General features: G+C 41.7%; 1 protein-coding gene across 6 annotated transcripts in view; it reads left to right on the forward strand.

Moving 5' to 3' along the window:
- Positions 1–23,363, forward strand: part of thrb (thyroid hormone receptor beta) — a 59,827-nt gene that overhangs the window by 31,288 nt on the left and 5,176 nt on the right. For 4 of the 6 annotated variants that reach the window (XM_018750363.2, XM_018750362.2, XM_018750365.2 and 1 more), the window contains 5 exons: positions 5,421–5,485; positions 20,773–20,873; positions 21,300–21,447; positions 22,079–22,284; positions 23,154–23,240. In XM_018750363.2, coding sequence (XP_018605879.1) covers positions 5,479–5,485; positions 20,773–20,873; positions 21,300–21,447; positions 22,079–22,284; positions 23,154–23,240 — 549 coding nt within the window. In that variant the 5' untranslated portion in view covers positions 5,421–5,478. The remainder of the gene's footprint in view (positions 1–5,420; positions 5,486–20,772; positions 20,874–21,299; positions 21,448–22,078; positions 22,285–23,153; positions 23,241–23,363) is intronic. The other 2 variants (XM_018750366.2, XM_018750367.2) reach the window with 2 other exon arrangements.

Raw genomic sequence — 23,363 nt, forward strand, 5'->3', positions numbered from 1 at the left:
TTACAAATACAAAATTTCATATTCGTAGCAGTAGTTCATCGCCATTTTTAAGTATCTTTGGGCAACAATCTAGTGAACGTCCCTAAACATGAAGCACACAGATTCTTTTCATTTTTCTGTACTAATTCTTTATTCTGACACACTTTCAAGAGTATTTTTGTCTGAGCATCAACTGTGTCTCTCTTTTTGAACTGCTTGCAGGATTAACTTTGATCTCTGCAGAAAATGCTTGTGACAATGCCAGCTCAAGGCTCTGTGTGTGTGTGTGTGTGTGTGTGTGTGTGTGTGTGTGTGTGTGTGTGTGTGTGTGTGTGTTTGTTTCAGAGATAAAGAGAGGTAATGTCTGTCCACATCTCGTATGTCATTGAGAAGCTGCAAGTCCTTTGGGGGGGGGGGGGATTTGTTACGCCAGTCTATAAGTACTTAGCTTTTTAAAATAGTCATGCTTTATAACTGTCACAGTTATATCAAGGAATGCTTGCTGATATTTATAATCAGTGATTTTGGATAGAGTCAAGATGCTGAGCAGATTTTGTCACAATAGATGTCCTCAAGAGTAGAGGTTGTTCTCAGAAGTAACTTGTTCAATTCAGGACAATATACTTCTTGCTATCGCTATTTTGGAAGAACTATTTTTACTACAACCCATCATAATAATTTTGCATATGGTGTTATGTTACACAAACATCAGATTCAACTGCTTCCTCTGTCAAATCGGACTGTTTATACCAAGACTCTGTAATCACTGGACGCTGTGCCAGCTGTTGACGTCTGTTTTGCAGGTAAAATTCTGATTGTGGTGGAGCTGATTTCCTCCACATCCCCAGTCTCAATGGGGAAATAATTTTTAATGAGTTGAATAAATAATAACAATGCTGCTTTTCATGTCAAGACAATAGGATAAACATGTCGTCTTTCTCAGCTAGATTGTCAGTGGTAATTCTTCATGGGTCTTCTCCGCTTCTTGATGATGTGAGATACTAGAGCCAAAGTATATGACTCAGAATTATAGCCTTTTATCATAATTGGCATAGAATATTTTTTCCCCTTAGTGATATTTTTCATTTCTGTGGCCATAAAGTACTGCCTGATGGTTCTTCAGTACATGTGCTTCCTGGGCAGTTCCTGTAAGGATCAGTGACCTGATCCCAGCTCTAATTAGGACGGACGTTTTGTCAGATCCGCAGTAATGCACCGTTCTGGATGAACTGAAACGAGAAAAGCCCAAAGTCTTGCCGACGTCCCAAAGGGCCGTCTATTTTCAGATCCTACTGAATGCAGAGGGGAAGGAAGGCTTTAGAAACTTTGATTGTAGAGCCACTTTATTTTCACACACTAACCCTTTTAGCAAGCGTGGTGCAGCATTCTGCAAGTTTGAAGCCGTAGCATCCCTGGGTTTTTATGATGCAAAGCAGCGGGTAAAGCAGTGATTACAGTTTAGTCTAGGAACTCTGAAGTCATCATGCTTCAGAAAGGCTCATCATCAAGGTAGAGGCAGACTGGCCTTAGAGCTACCGCAGATTCCTAATGGTGGTCTGCCATCTGATGAAATACAGTAAAGCCTGGTATCGGCATAACAGAAGCTCAGTCCTCATGCAACGCACGCAAATACTGTGAAACAGCAGATTTGTTATACGCTTTGTTACTTTAAAGCAAAGATATGCTTCATTACTATATTTTATTGCTATAAAATATATAGTGTATGAGTCTTTGAGTTGACAAACCTTTTTTTTTTTTTTTTTTATCAGTTTTCTTTTGTGCCTTTTTCCTGGTCAGAGATTCATTCGGACACCTGTCATTTCTAGATTATCTAAAGTGTCGTCATCAACAACTGCTCTCTTGTATACTAAGTGCCCTCTAGGGGAAGGCGTTGTGCAGGAGTTCTCTCATTTTCCCATGATTTCCCAAGATTCCTTACTGTCCAGCTGCTGCCTGCCAGACAGAATGGGACATGGATGCTCTTATTTTTTTTTGTCTCTCGTCTTTACAGAGGTCTGTCTGCACTGACATCTTCTGTGTATTTAAGGAAACACTCCTCCGCGTCTTTATACCTTTGCATCAGGTAGCTGGAGGGTTACAGACTCAGATCTGTAACTGGAAGGCTACTAGTTCAAGTCCTACTTTATTACCCTTGAGCAAGGTACCCAACCTTAATTGCACCAGTAAAATATCCTGCTATTTAATTGGGCACAAGTGTCAGCTAAGCAAAAAACATTGACATTTAAGAATGGAAGCTTTCAGACAGTATTTTTTGGACGCACTGAGATCACATAAGAAGGGAGTGTAACAACAGCTGCGTGAACGCGTAACACCCACTGCAGGAGTGTGTACCTTGAGATCATCTGTTACCCTGTGTGTCACCTCAGAAATGGAGTAAATGCATGACTGACTCATACTGCCTGCTGAATAATTAAGTCGCTCTGGTAAAAGGCATTTAGATTTTCCACGAAAAGCTCTCAGAGGGGGCATATTCGTTTGGTTTCCATATTTCTGCTCCATCGTCAATGCAATTGATGTTTTGTGTAGAATAAAAAGGTAATAGTGAAATAAATGAGTTTAAATTAACTCATGTTGTCATTAAGAGGAAATAATTAGTCTGGTCATTGTGCTGTGTTTAGATGGAGCCTAGAGGTGACTGCTTTAGGCTGCCTACTTGGTTTCAGCGAGTAACGCACCTAGTTTGTGTGTGCGGTAGTGTTTTCCGGAACCAGTCTGTACATTACATGTAACGTGAGCCTGCTGGGAACACGGGCAGGGCTCCATCTCCAGGAACTCGCATTGCTTTGATGCCCTCGGATCCGTGGATGAATCCTGCTCTCGATGGGCCACCCTCTCATGGAGGGACACTGCCTGAACGCAGATCAGTACGTAGGGATACAGCATGCTGAGCTGTTGATTTAACTGCCTTTTTCACCCCACGATATTTCTCACATTGAGGATGTTTCCTGTTTCATAACCACAGTAAAGGGAGGTGGCACTTTCCTGTGCCATTTGCCTCATTTAAAAGCCAAATTTCAGTTTTCACTTGAGGTTTGTCATGGATTTTTTTAATATCGCACTTTCAGACAAAAATGAAATATCAGTCAGTAGACACCTTACAGGTGCTTTAGTACCAGCACAACATCTTACTTTTTCTAATTTTTTCTAAGATCTCAACTTCAGCTGCCCTTAAATGACATTTTTTTGAGGGGTTGGCTCCTGCCAAGCATCTAATTAAATAGGAGCTCATCTCACAACTTGGTTTCGCTGCCCGGATTAGCGGTGCTCCAAGGACCAGACCCGAAAAGATCCAATAGTTCCCAGAAGAGTTATGTACGCTGACTGCACAACTTTGTTTGTTCCCCACTGTGTGTCAGATGCGATAAATATTTCACTTTGAGTTGTTTAGCTTTTCAGCCAGGCAGTGCCACACCTTCGCTGGCTCCGTGTCCGGCCTCCACGTCGGGGGAACTAATTATGTGGATCGCCCTGTGAGAGGGCTAGGTATGACTTTGTGGCTAATTGAAAGATAACCCACAGGACTGCGTCCATTGAAAATGAGGATTACACGGCCCGACTCGACCCCCAACCCTGTTTCCTTGATTAATAGTGAAGATCTGAGCTAATTGAACGAGTGGCCAAAAAAGACACTGAAGGGGTTCTCAAGCATTTGAAAATCATGCTGTCAAGGGCTGCTTTGTTAAGTTGACAGTAGAATAATTTCTCAGGGGGCCATGTTGCTTCCCTGTGTTCAAACAGGCTCCTTTCCAGCACTTTCCTTAGCAGTCGTTGAGAGCCAGGTACATAAATTGCTGTGTTCTTTTGAGCGGCGCTCAGCACTTGGCGGCTCTTTCTCCGCTCCACAAAAATCCCTTTTCCAGCAAATCTCACTAACCTTTTGAAAGCTTAAGGTAAAAAGGCAGCTTTCACATTACATTTCTTTTTTTTTTTTTTTTTTTATTTTCAGTTTATCTGTTCTTAATTGATTATCTAAATCTGAACATTTTATTCCGAAAACATTTTGCTGGCATAAAAGTAGTCTACGTTTTAGCATACTTTGTTTTTATTAAACTGAGTTTCATTTTTATGTTTATCTATTGTTTTTGTGAGCCTTGGTTAATTATTTTGAAGTTGTCTAAGAATAGTTAACATTTCACGCTTCTTAAATAGTGTCTCTTGTCCTTTATGTAGTATATTACTATATAAAACTAATATAATACAGTGCCTTGCAAAAGTATTCAAGCCCCTTGAAAGTTAACACCATTTTCTGCATTTCAAAAGACATACAATTTTTCTCCCATTCACTATTTTTACTGCGATTTCTCACACAAGCAGTGTATTTCAAAAGCTAAAATGAGTTGTCATCAGATATTTAAAAAAGTAAAACTGGAATGTGCTGCTTGCATAAGTATTCTAAGCACTGTGCTCCAAAAGCTTAAAGTGGCAAATTGTTCTCAAACAGGACACATTTGCCTGTTCTTTGGACATAATTGAATAATCAGTTTCTACCAGTAAGCAATTAAAGAAAAGGTCACATTTTCAGGATATGAAAGTGACTCTGTGTAAGGGTCTTTAGTCAGGCTGCAAATCCAGTTTGAAAATGAAGACTCAAGAGAATACTAAGTAAGAAGTAAAGTGATCCAAATGCATGAGTCAGGAAAAGGGTACAGAAGAAATATCAGAGTGCTTGGATGTCCAAATCCAAAGAATGGTGCTAACTTTCAAGGGCCTTCAATACTTCTGCTAGGCACTGTACACTGTATTAGTATAAATATGTTGCTGTCAAAACCCCCGTATGAATTTGTGTTCGGGTGTTCCTACCTACTTGATGAGCGAAAAGGCAGTTATGTTAAAGGAGTGTGTTTCTGGAACCTTTTCATCAAAGTGACCTTTCCCAGTGCATCCACAAGGTGTCACACTGCCCATCAGGCTAGCAGCATTGTGGGACCTTTCCGCAGAGCCAAAAAGGTCACCCGCCACAGCAGAGTGAAATCACAATTTAAGAAAACTCCTCTCACCCCTTTGTAGATCAAAATAACCAAGCTTATGTGTTTTCTTTCCTAAAAAGCCTGGCAATGTCCTGAGATTTCTGCAAAATGTAACATTTGCAGACTGACTACATAGATCTTGTTTATGTTTCTTATTCTTCAGCGTGCATTTATCTTCCAGCTTGTCTCTTCCAGAATTTATCTTCCCAGCTAATATCATCGATTGCAAAACCATACAGCTTTTCCCAGCAGCCTAGAAGCCAAGTCTCAGATCAAAATGGCATATCTCCATGAAATATTTATATAATTTCATTATCTTACATGCTTCCTTGGAGTAACTTGGATGAGTGAAATGAATCAGTGTGTGTGTTGTCCCCCCCCCCGTATCGTCTTGTGTGTTTCATTATAGCACTACCCCCTCACTCCTTCCACTCTGTCGCCTCTCCTACCCAGGTGCACAGGTGTCAGCAGAGGACATGAGAATGATGTCAAGGCCCTGACTCCCAGCAGTATGTCAGGTAAGGTACTTCTGGCTGCGCTTACACCGGAGCGTGTCTCACATGGACTGCAAGCAGTGCCGGTATCGCCGAGCAGCATTGCTATCCCCGAACAGTTTTTGTGCCACTGAACAATGCTGGAGCTGGAGTTTTTGGGATGCAAGGCAGCGGCTGGAGTCTGGGGCCGTGGTGGGAGTCCACAGTTCATCAATGATTAATTAACTCCCATGGTGAAAGGCATTTGGGGTAACTGTAAGAAAAGCTTTCAGAGATCAGCACTTCAAGACAGACGTGAATTTCAGTGAATGCAGAGCTGGGTAAATTAAATTAAACGCTTGTACAAAAACACATGGCTGTGTTTACAAACTAGACATGTAAGTAGGTCGTCTTAAACACTTGACATAGTTTTCTGAAATATATTAGAAATGTGTTATACCCTTAAGTGTGTGTGTGTGTGTGTGTGTGTGTGTGTGTGTGTGTGTTTTAAAAATACAGCAGAACTTGTAGGCAATTGGACTGGACTAGCACTTACAAATTATGAGTTATGAGTCTAGTCTTATGGTAAGGGTAATGAGATGTTATTAAACCATAGAGCTTTTTAATGGATTTTAATTTTTTTACTTTATTCACATTGAGGAATTCTTATGGTTCTATAACAAATGGTCACCTCCCTCTTGGTATTCAGTTCTATTCAATTTATTTTTTATAGTGCTCCTTTTTCCAGAGTGACACAGAGTGCTGAACAAGGTAGCTGTAGATGATCCAGCATTACAATTAGAACAGATATAGTTAACAACTGAGTAAACCAGCTGACTGGGACTTTTTTGTTTTCTTACCCTCCAATCTACAAAGAAAGGGAGTAAAACAGACCTGTGGAGAGAAACCATTAACTAACTTGTGTGTTGAGGAGAGGGGTTTACAATCTCCACTACATCGAACTGGAAGCCAGCGTAACGGCTTATGACCATATATCACCAGTTCTTATTTTCTGATTCCAGGGACAATAATCACAACAGCGTTCAGAATCAAGTGCGTGCTGAATGCAGCGCCTTACAGCATTGCATTAATGATCGATTCAGCTTGAGGTAAAGACACAGAGCAGCTATTCTGCATCTTGTCAAGGTAAAAGCGCTTCAGTTTACCTCTATTTCCCAGTTGGAGAAAACAGGACCTAGATAATGCAACAACATGAGAGTCAAACAGTAGATGGGTATCAAATAAAATCTCCATGTTTCTAATGCAGTCAAGCAGTTAAAGTTTAGCCTTTGAGAAATTACAATGGAAATGTTTTATTTACTGGTTACAGCATACCCACCAAACGCAAGTACTTCAATTTTACTAGTGTTCAGAGATTGAAATTTTTCAATAATATTATGTCAGCTGAGGAAATACTGAATTTGCAAAGATATTTTTATTTCTTTTATTTTTGACAGAAATGGCAGAATTTTAAAAAGGTCTATAATTCATTGGTACATTTTCATCTACACCTGTTTTTATTTTTGTTTTTACCCTCTCACCCAAGAAAGGGTCTGACAGCAATTTTAAAAGCATTTGGAACACTACCATACAGTAAGGAAATATTAATCTTAACTGTAGGTTCTGCAAGAACAGAAATTGAGTCTCCTTTATTCTGTCCAAATTTTTTGTGTCATTGTCAATGCATGAGAAAATAAATGAGCTTTAGCAAATAATGAAAAATAGCAGTTTCCCAATTTAGATTAAATAAAATTCTTAAGAAATTAAATTACCCTTGAACCACAGATGCGATTTAAGCTTTGGGTCCTAACTCAAGTGTGGATGGCACCCAACTGTTAGGAGAAACTCCACTTCATGTGCAATATGTTGTGCTGCTCGTAGCCATTCGACTTCTGTAATTCTGTCGAGGTGATTTACTTCTTCTCAAGCTGTAAAACTCTTACTCCATTCATGTAGCTCTTTGGTTATGGCTCGAATCCCAGTTGACATTACTGCGCTTTCTGTGTCGCGTTGTCCATGTAGTGTGTTGAACTGGTGTCGTGAAGAGAACTTCTAATGGGGCTCTTCATGTCAGTGAGCTGTGAGCACTATGAGTTAAATGAATAATCACAGGACTAATAATAATGCCGGGGGAACAAGACTCTGCGATTCTGTTGTTCCTTTCCCTCTCAAGCTCAGTACCTCTCCTATTTATTTTAAGGTGAGCAACGAAATGTAACCCCAGAAGAAAATGTGAACCCCTGTGGGCTGGTAGTTTGGTCTCCCTCGCTGCACTCTGCACCTCACAGATTTATATATATATATATGTTGCCGTACCCCAAGATATGCTCATCAGGGTTGTAACCCACGGAACCACAACTCATAATAAAGCAAACAATGTAAAATCCTGGTCTCACAAAAGTAAATGTAGTAAATAGTGCAACCCCACAAACAACAGTATCCTTAAATACTTGCTTCCACAAGTTTTTCCCCAATTATGAAGACATAAAGAGATCCTCCTAAATATGCAAATTAAAGCTCCAAGTTCAGTTCCTAGTTAGGCTCCCAAGGGAGAACCAGAGTAGCAGATGCTACAGTATGATACTCCATGCATTAATTCAACCTGGAGGTGCACAAAATCCAAATGTGCTCCTTGTAAACATGAAGAAACACCTTGTAAGCCAACGCAGGAGTATTAAAGGAATTGTAAAAGTCCTGGGTGTGTCCCCTCCCCCTCTGGCCTTGCGCCCTGTGTTGCCGGGTGGGCTCCGGTTCCCCGTGGCCCCGTATGGGACAAGCGGTTCTGAAAACAGGATACAGGATACAGGTAAAATTACTTAAAAAAAAAAAAAAAAAGTCAAATTCTCTTACCCCTACTGGAGGGTCCCATATTTATTCTCCATGGCTGTACTGTCTTGTTGATCAGGGGTTTAAAGAAGTCTGTTGTAAATATGTGTGGATGTTTTCTTTAAATGTGTTGAGATGAACGAGTGCAGGTAGACAGCTATGCAGTATTATGAAGCAGTTAATGAAGGGAAACTTCCTTGTGTTATGGTATTGTTAACTAATTAACTGTGACCATTTTAATGGGAGTTTGTCACGTTTTATGGTATTTTAGGGAATGGGTGTCAATTTTGGGGTCTCAGCAAAGCATTTGTATTTTTACCATTGAAACTACTCATAATTACATATTCCAGTTATGACATTTTACTGTACAAAGGGTTGTTCAGGAACTGATTGTTTTCACAAGTGTTTTGGGAAGACTGTGCATTCATATATATGCACACTCACGATTGATCGACTGTGGTCCAAGAGTGCCAAGTAAAGGAAAGTAAAGTTTTTGCTCCAGCTGATCAGTGGACCATTTCATTGAACTTGTCCTGATGGAATCCATTTGAGTCCTTTCTAAACTCTTACTGGTGCAGGGAGAGCTGGACCAACTGCTGGGCCCACCCCTGCCAGTTGGGTTCAGTAGCTGTGTCTTATGGCATGAGAGTTAAAGCACAGGGAGAAAAAATATAGTATTTGATTATGGCAGTTTTGGATAAAAATTGGCATATTTAAAAAAGGATAAAAATTGTGGGAGAGAAATTCTCTGTGTTTTGCATTCTAAAAGTCAAAGTAGCTTTATTGTCATTTCAGCCATGTACAGCTGGTACAGTATACAGTGAAATGAGAACGTTCCTCCGGGGCCATTCTGTTTTGATTTTTGAATATTACTGTCTTCATGCCTTGCATTTCCAGTTGTAAGTATAGGTTTTCTAAACATTATGAGATGATAAAAGTGCATCTTAAATCATGTCATCAGAGAGAGTTTGGAAACTTCAAGCAAGAAGCCCTCTGGCGGCTTCCAGTGGAACTGTCACTACAGGAAGGCTGGCGAACATGTGGGAGGGTTACGCAATGGCATGAACGGGTCTGTTCGTTAAATCAGCTGCAGAAAACATCTGATTTGGTCTCAGAGGTGATGTCTGCTAAGGCGGACAGACAAATACTAAGAGACAGACGGCAAACACTGTGGGGAAATGCCTTACAAAAAAGGCGAAAAGCAACTGACTACTTCTGACTACTGGAGTGTTTTTGTCTGTTGTGTTATCAACTTGGAATTTGAGAATTTAGTGCTAATTAAAATAAAAAATTGCAATATTGCATGTTCTTGTAGCATCAAGAATTGATGAATTGATTTGTGCCTTTTTTGGCGGGGGGGGGGGGGGGGGGGGGGCTGAGGCAGTTGATACATGTTCATGAAGCACCTGGTTACTGTCTCCTGTAAGGAAATGGATGATGGTCAGAGGGTTGGATGATGCTGAAAGCCTGATGAAGTGCACTCCCTGTGGCTCAGGGCATAAGTGGCTGTAGTACAATGCAAAAATGGGGTTTAATCTTTCTTTAGTTTGTGGTATTGGTTCATAAATCTGAATATTTAATGTCAGATTTTGTCAGCCAACTGCCAGGGAATGTGAAACATTATAGATATCTTAAAGCCGAATGAGTGTTTCTCTCCTCTCCACCGACTCATATGCAGACAGTCCAAGGCTTTTATGCGCTTGGGTATTTACTCTGTTTGGCAATTCTGTGTGTTACTCGAGACGCAAAGTGACACTGGTGACTGATTCTGTCCAGATGTTCCTGCAGACACTTTAGTTGTCATACAATATTCTAAGGAAAATTTTAATAATTCTTTTGTTTCAGTTCAAGGCTAAAGTGGAGGCATATACTTTGTGTTCTCTTGTACCTCTTGAGTCCTCTTCCATGGCCCTGTGTGTGTGTGTGTTTATTGATGTCAGCCTAAAAGGCCATTTGAGCTCTAGGGTATCACTAGCACTCGTGACTAGTTTCAAAAACTCAGATTGAATTGTAGCCTTACACATTTAGCTGTTAGTAGTGCTGGATAATTTACCTGAGCAATTCAGGTGAAGAACGTTTCTGGGGAATGCCAGCAGGACCCTTACCGGGACTTGAGGTACACCAAGGTACACCCCCATGTCTGTAACCACTGTGCTACAGGCTTCCTCAGTCGCACATTGAGGGGCAACCGAATGCAATGTGCATTCTGACAAAAGATACATACACAGATTTCACAGCATTTGAATTCCCCAGGTGATGAGTTGAAAACACACACACACACACACACATCTTCAGAACCGCTTGTCCCTTACGGGGTCACGGGGAACCGGAGCCTACCCGGCAACACAGGGCGTAAGGCCGGAGGGGGAAGGGGACACACCCAGGACGGGACGCCAGTCCGCCGCAAGGCACCCCAAGCGGGACTCGAACCCCAGACCCACCGAAGAGCAGGACTGCGGTCCAACCCACTGCGCCACCGCACCCCCTGAGTTGAAAACAGTGAATTCCTATCATTCTTCCAGGAGAAGCACGACAAACATCTGTCTGTCTTGACTTGGACGAGACAGTACAGTGCAGTGACATCTCAACAAAGGTGTAGTTAGTAAAATGGTGTTGCTGTCATGTCATCACACCTTCCTGCTAGGAGTTGGTACCGTTGTATTTACAGCCCTCATTTCTACCAGTCAGAATTGAAATGTTGCTTGAAGCAACTCAAAAATCTGAGCAGAGGGTACAACAGCAAGTCCTCTTGGACTGAAACCAGCAGCTTTGTCCTTAACCACTGCGATCCCTGCTGCACTTTTGCTCATGGACAGCTTTAGGATGCAGGATAGTTAAAGGGTGTACACTCAGCATTAAATTCCCTGCACACCACACCATTTGAAAGCCACACTCAGCCGCTAGTTGGTAATTTGTTTTTCACTAATGCTCAACATGTCCAGTTCAGTGGTCTCTGCAAAGCCTGCAGTCAATAAAAGAAAAGCTCAGTAAGGCATTGCTCTGTCTTCATTTCTTAATTTACATTTATTAATTTAATTCTCTTATGTGGATGCATGGAGGTTATTAAATGGCTTGTACTTTCACGTTTAAAATAGGAATGGGGGAAAAAACTTGCAGATTAAATTGAGAGAAAGTGTGCCGCTGAAACGTTTGAATGTTACGAATGGTACCCAACAAGTAAGAATGTGTCTGAATAACAATGGGCTCTTTTTTTTGCTGCAGTCCACTGTGCAGTGACCTGTTGCTGCTTAAACTTGTTCACCGTGTATAACATTTTCAGGCCACCAATGTCACATGTGTAAGAAATATAAATTATACCTTGCTGGTGCAGTGGTCGGTAGTGCCAGAGCCTCAGAGCTGCTGGGATGTGGGTTTGGACGTTGGTTGAAATCCGGTTCAGCCTGCGTGAAGTTTGCATGTGTTCGTGTGGCTTTCCTCCAAGTGCCTCCTGCAATCAGTGTGTGAGTCTGAGTGAACGAGTGTGGCTGTGTATCTGCCTGTTCATGCACTGGTGTCCTGTCCACCGGTTTACTCTGCTTCACTCCATTCATTGTGCCACTGAGGTAAGCTATGGACAGCTGTGCTGGACAAGTAGCTACTGATGGATGGCTGGATGGATGGATGGAAAATGTGCTGCAAAATGCTTTAGCATTTCTAAGTGTGATAAATTTTTACTCTAATAGATTTATAGCTAACACATTTTGTTTAACACTATATTTTTATTGGCGATTAAAAAGGTCCTTCCACTTGGCATCCACTCAGGAGTTATTGTAGGTTTCTGTTGGGAAGGGAAGAAGTGAAGGTGTGTTGAAGCACTGTGGAATTGTGTCCTAGGTTTGAAAGCTCCTGCTGAACATCACAAAAGGTAAAGAAGAGAACAGAGAATAAAATCTGGGTGTACACAGTTTGACCTTATGAAGATGCAGTAATGGGTCAAACTGTGTTTCTCAGACTGAAGTTATGAAGGAGGATTTAAAAACCCGAGAAGTGAGCAGAGAGGACGACCCAGTTGGCAGGAGTGTTACCACAGAATGCGACGCATCTGAGCTTGTAGGCTGGAGCGAGTCAACACTACTGCGTTTCTGTGAAAAGGGAAATATTATTTTCTTTGGAACATAAAAAAAAATTGACATCTCTCTTCAGCTCTGTTATTAGTGGTAACACAAGATTTCTTGTTAAGTACAAAGGTTCAGTTTTAATTGAATGTAATTGAATTTTTTTGTGATACTGGTGTGTGATCATGAACTTTAAAATGTGTGCAGTCCAGTCGCATGGGAAGAGAACTTCGATTTCAGGACAAAGACAATTCTTTTAAACAGGCTTTACATACCTGTATGAAGTAGCCTTACGAATAATGCAAAAAAACTTGAATAACTTCGTATATTCATTTTCTCTCTATCATTAGTCACCCCCAAAGTTTGTAAAGTATTTGGATTTACTTTAGTCTGCACAAGACAGCTGTGTAAAACAGTTTACAAATATTTCTGACTTGAGTGTTCTTCAGTGTTAAGATCCTTACGCCAAAGAAATGTGATGCATCAGTGGCTGTGCTAATATCTGCATAATCGGGAAGAGAAAAATAAAGGTTTCTGCAGCATCCACAGGATTATAGTTTCCCTAAAAATCACATCCATTGCTTCCACCTGCTGTACAGTGCTCTGTAGCCTATCTCTTACTGGCCTCCTTTTCAAGAGTTCCCGACAGTTGAATAGGTTGATCGATGTGGAACAGGATTAGTGGACAGTTAATCAGGGTTGATGATTTTAGGCCCCATCTCTTTAGCTGCACCCCAATAATCTGTATGAATCTGGCAAAGAGCCATAAGGTTGTTGTGGATCTCAACATGACACTTCTGCATGTGCTTCTGAAGTTGGGGGACTGAGTGCCTTGATGTGGTAATATGAAAGTTGACCTGTTGGACTGCAGGTACCATCTTGGCAAAAGTGTCTGCTAAATGCACTTGTTGTTTATAGATCTTGTTTAACCAGACTTCCACCTTGGAAGTAATGTTGGGAAGAGAGCTTTTAAATACTCTGTTAAACATGGTTGTTTTTATTTCATCTTTATAGAAGTCTACAACTTGTGTGCAATAAAACTGTGGAGTTGAATGACCTTAAGAGCCTTTTGAACCAAAATTAACTCCTATTTCTAATAATTTCTTCAAATCAGTTTTCTCCTATTACAAATATTTTTGTATATTTAAAATATCTGTAAAGGTTTATAGTCATGCGCTCACTTTCCAGAAGCACTTGTCCTGGGCAGGGTTGTGGTGGTCTGGGGTTGCATTACTGTAACGTCTATAAGTTTTAATTTTGATCTCTGTAACTTCATCTATTTATTTGTGTATTTACAAGCAAACGTGACATGTTTCATACCCATAGCTATGTCTTTTGTGGGAATATTACTCTAAAAGTTTAAACTTTCCAGCTGCTCCATTCAGCATAATGAGGAAAAATGTATCAGTAACTTTTGCTTGAAGACCTCTGAAAAGTTCCCCTCTCGCTCTCCCTGTGTCTGTCTCTCAAACCTCCTGGGACCATGATGGAAACATGCCATGCGTCTATGGTGAATTAATACACCGCGACTATAAGATCTCCCAGCATGCCGTGCCACAGGGGAAAGAGTGCTGCTGCTGTCGTCATTGTTGTGACAGGTGTTTCTGTGTGAAGCCTGGGAGGGGCTGTGGGAGCTGAGCTCCCCACCTCCAGGGTTAACCTGGCTGGCTGAAGTGTTCTTGTTTTTAATATGTGAGCCCTAAAGAGCATGCGAGGAGAAACTGTGACTCTAAGGTGGACGGTGACTCCAATGGCAAACCTCTAGAAGTCTTTCTGTAAAGGCTATAATAAATCCCAGGATTGATGGAGTAGTGTGTGGGGAAATTAACATGAATGCAATACACTGGTTTGCTCTATCTCTTCATTGGCATTAAGGTTTCTTAACACATTTTCTGTTTTCCAGAATATTGAAATGGGAGGACTTGGTTATCATTTCAATGTTTTCTGTCAAGTTACTAATCTTTCACATCTTTTTACTGTAACTAAGAGTATTTAAGGGGAAAAGTGAAACGTGAGACTGAAAAGGGATGAAGCTGTCTGTCGATGAAATAACGATGAACGATATCAGAATTTGCAGTCCGCTGTTGGCTGTCGATGTGAAACCTTTACAGCTCGGTTATATCATTTAGATATATGTGTACACACTTTTCATTCACAGTATATACAATTCATCATTTGCTTTGGTATTTATTTCCTTAAGTAGGTTAAGAGAGCGTAATGCTGAGTGTGGAAATCTGTCAGTACAGCAGCGTTCAGTTCTCTCATGATCCTTGTCTGACTGTCTGTTCTAAAAAGCGATCACACATCTGTTCCTGGTGATTATGGATGACACATTCTTTGGCCCTCTATTTACCCAAACAAGTTAATTCCTTTCCGAGAATGCTGTCTTTCCAGCTTTCCAAGCTACATCCATCATAGCTGGCCTGGCAAGCTACCAAGGCATAAGGTCCATTTGGAACTGGGCTCTTGTTATTAATGGTCATTGTTCCACTAGCGCCAGTCGAGACTTTTAGGGTTAGTACCTTGCTCAAGGGTACTACGGCTAGAGGTGGGATTCAAACCTGCAGCCTTTTGGTCCAAAGGCAGAAGCTATAGTCCATATTCTTAACACAGAAAGATAATTTTCTAACATGTGAAAGGTGAACAAAGGGTATTCACATAGAGGTATCACAGGTGATCCTGCACCATATGAATAAGCAGAATAAAATGCTCTTTGCAAAATAAAATCTTCTGTCCATCCTCTGTTTCCAGTGAAAAGTAGGTGAAAATGTCATGTCACATGAGGGGGGGGGGAAAAAAAAATCTAAGTGCACACAAAACAGGTGAACTCCCTTTGCATGGAGGGGTTTGGACTGTAATGCAGATGTGTAAAGCAACTGCTGTGTTCCCCTCACTCTCTTCTTTTGGCATTTCATTAATGATGTACAGGTAATAGCGTCTAGGTTAAGCAACTGAACAAGGCCATTTAAAACACATCCCAGACTCAGGCGGCTGGGATGTGTTTCTTCCCCTAGGCTTACCCTGCTCTTCGGGAGGCGTGGGGGGAAGGTGCCCCGGGCCTCAGGTAACTCCGTGTCTCTGGGGACATCTGGCTCAGGACAACATGTCATACCAGGCCCTGTCCCTGCTGCTGCAAATTCCTGTTTTCCAAGAGTGGCTCCTGACCAGCCTTGAACCCGTGGGACCTTAGGTGATCGATCAGGCCAGGGAATAAATGGGTGGAAAATCCTGCTTGCAGAACCAAAGACACCGAGCAGGTTACCGCACCGGAACGGAGCAGAGCACAGCGGCAGAGTTGCAACCTACACGACCTACTGTAGACATGGCAGCCTTCGTCTGGGATCTAACTGGGCATTATCGGATGTGGCTGGAGTGGCATCGTACAGAACCGTGATCCTCAGCATTTTGACAAGATGTAGGGAAAGGGGGACATGAAACGGTGTCCTGATAACAGTACTGGACTTTCAGTTCTGCTGCTTAGGGGTGCGCTGCCTGCTTGCTTTCAGTGGAGGGAGAGACTGCTTTCCCCACCAAAGAGCAACAGCCCAGGTTTGTCTGTGTGCTCAAGACACTGAGAGCTCTGTATTTGTGTGCTGGACGAGGCTCGGGACAAAACGGAAGGTAAGCTGCCCTTCGGCTACTGTGGGACTTCTTGGTAAATAATACAGCGGTCAGTATATAACGAAAAATAATTAAGTACTCGGAATGCTTTAAGGATGAGCTGTTTTGTCTTCAAGTCACTTAAGCGAGGTGTAGTCCACTTAAGAGAAGCACGGAAAGTGTTGCAGCGGTGGCCTTGCTTTGAATTGATCCTCCTAATAGAATTCATTAAGCAATTAAGCAATGTCCACCTAAGCTCTCCCAGCATTTTGTTGGAACTGCTCTTCATACTTGGGCTCTTCCTACTTTTTGAAGTTTTCTTTAGCCTGTAGAAATGGCATTAAATGGACTAAAAAAAGGTCATGGTCCTATACACAGTGACTCAAATACTGCAGCTTGAGTTAACTTTTATTTTCCTCCTCTGAAATTGGAGTATTTTCCATGATTTGTTGGCACAGAATTTGGGACAGACTGGAGTTGTGGTGTCCACAGACGTGCATCGCATGTCCGGCAGGTTCTTGTCAGTTGGTGTAAAGTCCTTTCGGCGGCAACTAGGAGATTAGGCTCGGGTGGAGGACATCACCTCATCAAAAAGTTAAACTGGTATCAGACCCTGTTTTGAAGCTGATTTACCTCAGAGGGCCTTGCTATTAACAGCTGTTAACTGTTGATCGTGTTACAGTCTTATTCACAGCCATCCGTCCAGTCTCAGCTTTATTTAACAATAATATATATATATAAACTTAAAATCGCAACATAATTTTATTCCATGTAAAGTTCCATGTAAAAGAATTTGTACATTTATGGGGAAAAGTGCTCTCTCCCCCCCCATATCGGACATAAGAGAGAACGTTATAGAAGTAAACACTTCAAAACTGGGTTTTTTTTAAATTACGTTAAGAGAAGAAACTGGATCTTTTAAATTAAAACTGGGAGCTCAATTTGACATTGACCACCTTGTAAACTCTTAACTGTGTAATCAAAGGTTGTTTTAATTCGAAAAGCAAATGAAAATTCAAGTTACTTGCAATGTGGTACTGCTGTAATCTGTATGTAACACTCAAATCCAAAAAAATTTTATACACTACAATATAAAAAAAGTGTGCCATGCATTGCTATAACTTGATATTTTCTCTTTTTATGAAGTTCAATTTTCATTTTGTGTGACAGAATGCCTTGTCGCATACTGGAGCCAAAAATGCACCGCAAGTGTAACAGTAAAATTAAAATCAGGATTGGGGGAGAACCCACATTCAGTTTCCATGCAATAACTTTATCGTTTTCTTGCTCCGGGTTTTGCTAATGCATAAATTTGGTCTCGTCACATGGTTGCGTGAATATTTTGAACTTGATCAACGCCAGTAAGGCATTTATTGAGGCCAGAAGACGGACTGTGGCTCCGACAGCGAGACCTTGGCACCTCTGTCACCAGACAGCTTCATTCTGCTAGCACACGTCGTATGTAACTGTAACTGTATTTCCACTATAGCAACATGCACCAAAGGACAGCCTGGCTCCCTCAGCTCCACCTTTGGACTCCAAATACTGGTGTGGAGCTTCACGATGCCGGCTTCCTTTTACCAGGAGAAGTGCTCTAAGCAACATTCGATGAAAGTGACTCTCAAGCAGAAGCTCCTACATGTGCATTTTGTGTACATATATTGTTGCCTTCTTTACATAATTTATACTGATTGTGTATTTTGGACATAAATTATATTTCCTCATAGCTCCAAAAGTAGAATCACTTTAATTTAAAAATGCTTTGTTTAAAGAGCCATTTTCTAGTTTTATAACCAAATCTATACATGAAGGACACAAGATGACAGCACTCATTTATTTCTGACTTGAGCCCTCCGCTATTGTCTTTTTTTGGTGCTCATGTTCCTTGTTGGCTCAGGTGTGTGAAGTTGTATACTGTCAAGTCAGACTCTGAGGAGACCGTGTCCATTGTGCTCCATACGGCTTATCCTGCGCTCCATAATCAATATGGCTAACTGCAGATTAAGATCACGTATAAGACCATTGGACAAGACATATTGGAAATCAATACTGAAGTCAGTAGGGCAGCTTTCTGAAGTTTAAATCAGATTTTGGGATTTTTCTTTAATCCTAAACGAGTGACTGTGCAGACTTTGGTGTTTGTACCAAGAGAAAATAATTACATACTTATTATATGCTCACACAACACCTAATAAAGGATTATTTACATATTCACTAGCTTCTATACCCGAACCTTCTATTTCCGTTTGTCGGGGAGCTCCTTGAGCCACCTGTCGAAGCCCCGGATCTCAGCCTTAGAGTGCGACACTCTTGTGGTTCTTGGTGGAGAACATGATGGCGCCTCTAATCTGAGAGCGCATCGCATGGCTCGTCTGCTCCTCTCGCAGGATTTGGCCAGTGTCAGATTAGAACCCTACGTTGTCATAAATCTCCTTCCCAATTCGATGAGCTCGTAGAGGGCCGGAGGAGGAGACAATGGAATTCACTGCTTGCGTCGTATATAAGGGCGAAAGCTCCACCTGCGACGCAGCACTAGGTACTTTTTCATTAAATCGGTTAAATGTTTTTTTTGTGTGTGTGTATTTTCTGACAGTTTCTGCTTTGGAGACGTAGAATTTTTTTTTCTCCCCCCAGTTTCTTAGAGTTCTAACCATACTGGGGTTTAGTTCAGACATTCTCTTCACATTTTGCTTACGTGTAGCTATAACAAAATGAATTATTGCATGTCGGAGATGTACGAGATGCCCCACGGCACAGGCGGGGGTGGCGCTGTGGCCGGAGGGTACGCGGCCCACGGCGGGGGTAGCGGTAGCGAGTACTGCATGTATGGCGGCGAGGGTCCTGGTTTTGGGCACTGTGAGCCACACCCCTCGCATCACGCCTCATGCATGGAGCAGCCTTGGCCAGCCGGCCAGCCTTATGCCTGCGCGTACCCGAGCGCCAACCCAGTGTTTAAAAGTGAGTTCTGCAGCATGGAGGTGCCACTGAGCCACTACCACCAGTCCGAGTATTTCTCCGAGGGCAAGGCCGACTTCTCCCAGATGCAGTGGATGCAGGGGCCCCACAAGAAAGGTATGGCCTCCCTGGGAAAGTGCCGGAATAGTCGGTGGTACTGTAGCTCGGCGTTCGGGGCAGCTCGCCCAAAGGCTGGACAAGTTCTGTTTGACAGCATCACGACGGACTTCCTTGTACATCATTTATATCCAATGGACTCATACAGGTTGCTTCCCTTTCCTGCTACGTTTCGCCCACAATTTTAGCAACCGTGCGCTTAAATCGTGGACAGTCAATAAGCAACAAAGAAAGGTGGCCGTTTCTTTAAAACTGGTTTATTTATCTGTAGTTTGAAGGGAAGCTATACATTACCAGGCTGTCGAATGTTAATTTGACGTTTGCTGAAATAATTAATGACCTTTTCTGTTCATTATTCACAAGTAAAATTTACAAATGAAAATGACTGCTCCGTAAGGCCTTTTCAAAGCCAAAAATATATTTTGGCATTAACTTAAACTTCTTGTGAAATGAGATGGAGAATATACATCACCAGTATTACAGGCTTTTCATTGAGTTTAATTTTTTAAAAAAAGTGTAATTGTTAGGTTTTTGTAAGGGTTGTTGTAGTAGCAGCAGAAATTGAATGACCACATCCCACTGAAAGACTATATTTCAGATTTAAAAACATTTTACATGTGTACATTTATGATCAAAATATTTTCAGTTATTAAATAGCTCAGGTTTCTGTTTTTTTTTTTTTTTTTTTGGCCTGTTTTAAGTTTTGAAATCTTCATATTTGCATCTTGAAGTCTGTAAGATGGTCAGATGCATTGACTCACCAATTCATTCAGTCCTCCAGGAAACTCATATGGTCAGTATTGCAAGTCCTTCTGATGCATGTAAAAACACTAATGTTGCCAGTCATGCAGTTCTCATTAAAAGCACCAGGAAGGCGTAGTTGTATGAAGCACATGCCTATAATTGATTAATAGATGATGAGAGATTTAAGGCTGGCTGTGTGTTCTGGAGACAGTCAGGATGCTCCCAGGACTGGTATTGATTCTTGGGAGGGTTTCTCTCAGCTCAGACTGAGGGACAGAAGGCTGCTACCCAGCAGGGACTGCCCAACCAACTTCCCCTCTGAGCTTATTGATCACTTACTGACCTGTGCTGTGGGGTCTGGGGGCAGAGCTGCCACATCCACCTGGACAACCCCCTGGGTTTCCCATAAGTCGCTCATTGTGTAACACTGCTCCTCGATCCCTGTGCTACAGGTTGCCCTCAGACAGGGACATCTGCTAAGTTAATTAGTCTTTAATTTGATTTATTATTGTGACAATGTTATCTTAAACCCAAAATGAGATTCTGGTGATGATGGATGTGATATTGATCCCCCCCCGCCAAAAAAAAAGTATAATTTTCCTGTTTTAACAGATGCTGTTTTGTTATCTCTTTGGTTTATTCAAATCTTATTTTTATATTCAGACAGTTAAATACAAAGATGTAAAACATGTAAGAAAATTTGAAGATCCATAATTCAGCTTTTTTTGTAAATACGGTTTTCAGTTGGATTTCCACAGCGCTTCTGTGTGTAAGAGTGGCATTTTTTTTTTAATTTGCATTTGATCTCCCCACATGAAATCTGGATCTTTCTGAAATGAGAATAAGAATTTCGAAGCAAAATTATAATACAAGCAGGCAATTTGTTTGCGCAGGAAATTCCTTCTTCAAATATCGTGTAAATAATGTTATTGTTTTCACAGCATGAATTTAGCTACATTTAGCTACATTCTACATTTGCCATAGCTCATCAGGCACACACTGGTGTTTTGAAGACACTTGTCCCTCTCCTGCCAGGGTACATACCAAGTTACCTGGACAAGGACGAGCTGTGCGTGGTTTGTGGGGACAAAGCGACGGGCTATCACTACCGCTGCATCACCTGCGAGGGCTGCAAGGTAATAAGTCCACCACTTAGAGGGTTGGCACGAAGTTACCAGACTACACATTTGGACATCCACCTACACTTATCCCACACACACTTCTGCTAAAACAGAAGATTAACACTCTTAAGGTGATAAAAGCAGCCCCATCCAATTTCCACCCAACACTTGTGCTAAAACAGGTCAAGGATATTTCAGACCTTGGGGACACATTCTTACTGGCACTGTTTGGAGATCACAGGAAAGGTCAGGGTCCATTTATACAGAATCATGTGTTTATATAAAGTAATGTTTTTCTGTGCTTTAGTAATAGTGCTTTGGCTACTCTTGCTCTTGTTTTACTGCAATACTACGTGCAAGTATAACATAGTAACCTTTCAGAACATCGGAACTTCTCCTCGCATGTGGCTGTAATGCTGAAAACCTTTCGTCCTTCTCTAGGGATTTTTCCGGAGAACAATCCAGAAAAACCTCAACCCTACATACGCCTGTAAGTACGAGGCAAAGTGTGTCATCGACAAGGTCACAAGGAACCAGTGCCAAGAATGCCGCTTCAAGAAATGCATTGCAGTTGGCATGGCAACAGACTGTAAGTGTCTAAGATGCTACTATAATAGTTAATTATTGCTATTGTCTTCTGTTGTATAGGTTGCAAGACATGCGCTACTGGCCAGTTTCAGGTCTTTCTGCCTGGGACAGGCTTCTGTCCCTCTAACTCCTGACATGAACCTTACCGATTTTTTTTTTTTATTATTATTATTATTTTTTTCTCCCCATGGAAATTAAGTTTGCTTGTATTTAGCTCAAAAGTTGTGAACATTTACTCAAGCGTATGCCTTTCCTCTATATAGATCAGACATCAAGCGATTCTGTCATGGAAGCAGATTTGCGTCTAACGCTACTGCCACCTGAAATCCTCTCTGCGCATGCACACCAGTGTCCTGGGCAACGTCACACACATGCATACACGTAGTCCTGCTCAACGTTTTACTGACCATGACATTAATGGAGTGTATCTCTCAAGATGACAAAGCAGCCTTAGTACCCAAGATGTTTGCAACAGTTCCAGGCATGGAAAATTCAGAATGCTTTAGTGCTTTGGTGTTAGTATTCAAATTCTGACCCCTACTACAAACCTGTTTATGTTTCTGAATTATTCCACTAGCTCCCCCTCCTACCATGTCCTCACATTCTTCCTGTTTCTTGTTACTCCAACTCAGTGGTGCTGGACGACAGCAAGCGTCTGGCCAAGAGGAAGCTTATCGAGGAAAATCGGGAGAGGCGACGACGGGAAGAGCTGCAAAAGTCTGTGTGGGAAAAGCCTGAGCCCACGCAGGAGGAGTGGGAGCTGATCCGTGTGGTCACTGAGGCCCACATGGCCACCAATGCCCAAGGCAATCACTGGAAGCAGAAGCGCAAATTTCTGGTGAGACGTTGCCCCCTCCCTCCCTCCCCCAATAGATGCCCCCCTTGACACGTGATCCTATCCACACCCCACCATTGATGTCATTTGTGTGTTCACGACCCCCATCCTCTCCCCGAGATTCCCCCAATCCCCGCTGCCATCACTGTCCCCAACGTTAATATCTCCATGTGTTTGTATCTCCTTGTAGAGTTTGGAGAAATAGCGGATGGTGGAGAAGCTGTGTGCTCCTCAACGCAGCAGCACTAACTTATAACGGACATCTCCTCTGTTTTTTTTTTTTTTTTTTCCCTCCTCAAGCAATGTCCTTAATCTTAAACTTACATAAAATGCATATTTATGTTCTGTGTTCTTCTTTTCTCTCTTTCTCTGTAGAGTAGCATTCTTAGTCCAATCCCCTGCACTTTGTTTTCTAACCCAATGTTTTCTTTCTCCATAATCAACAGTTGTCCAATCCAGATTATTGATTTCTGTTTCAGGGCACTTCTTTGCCTTTGTAGTGGGGTTTCCATATATATATTTTCTAACCATTTGTGTCAGGCAACAGATAATGCCTATAATCTCTGGCATCCCAATATGGTGTACAAAGAGCCCAGATTAGTGCCACATCATTTTTCGGGGGGGATATTAGCATCTTGAAGTCAGTTATGTTTGACTTTGATAAAGAATAAATACTCATTATTTATGTGAAACTGAATGAGCACGAGATTTAGCTTGAAGCAAGAAGCTCCGTGTGGAAACTCCACTAACTCTTTACTGACACGTGTCTCACTGTACCCCTCTCATCTATCCGACGTTAAACCTTGTTTTTTTTAGTCGACGTGGTTCGGGTTCTTCGTGAAACTTCACAATCCCTGTTGATTGCCCAACAGGTGGAGGAAGCAATGCTACTTAATGAAATAACATGTAATTTATTCTATACTTCTGACCAGAGTGCAGTGGGGGTGAAGGAGTCCAAGGTAAGAACCTGTAGACCAAATAAACTGAGTTTACCAAACGCTTCTCAAATCTCACCTGCTACCTTTGTTTTTTGGACACAGAGAACACTAAACACCTTTAGCTTTGTGGGAAAATGTTTGTAG

This window comes from Scleropages formosus, chromosome 23 (genome assembly GCF_900964775.1).
Source record: "Scleropages formosus chromosome 23, fSclFor1.1, whole genome shotgun sequence".
Taxonomy (NCBI): domain Eukaryota; kingdom Metazoa; phylum Chordata; class Actinopteri; order Osteoglossiformes; family Osteoglossidae; genus Scleropages; species Scleropages formosus.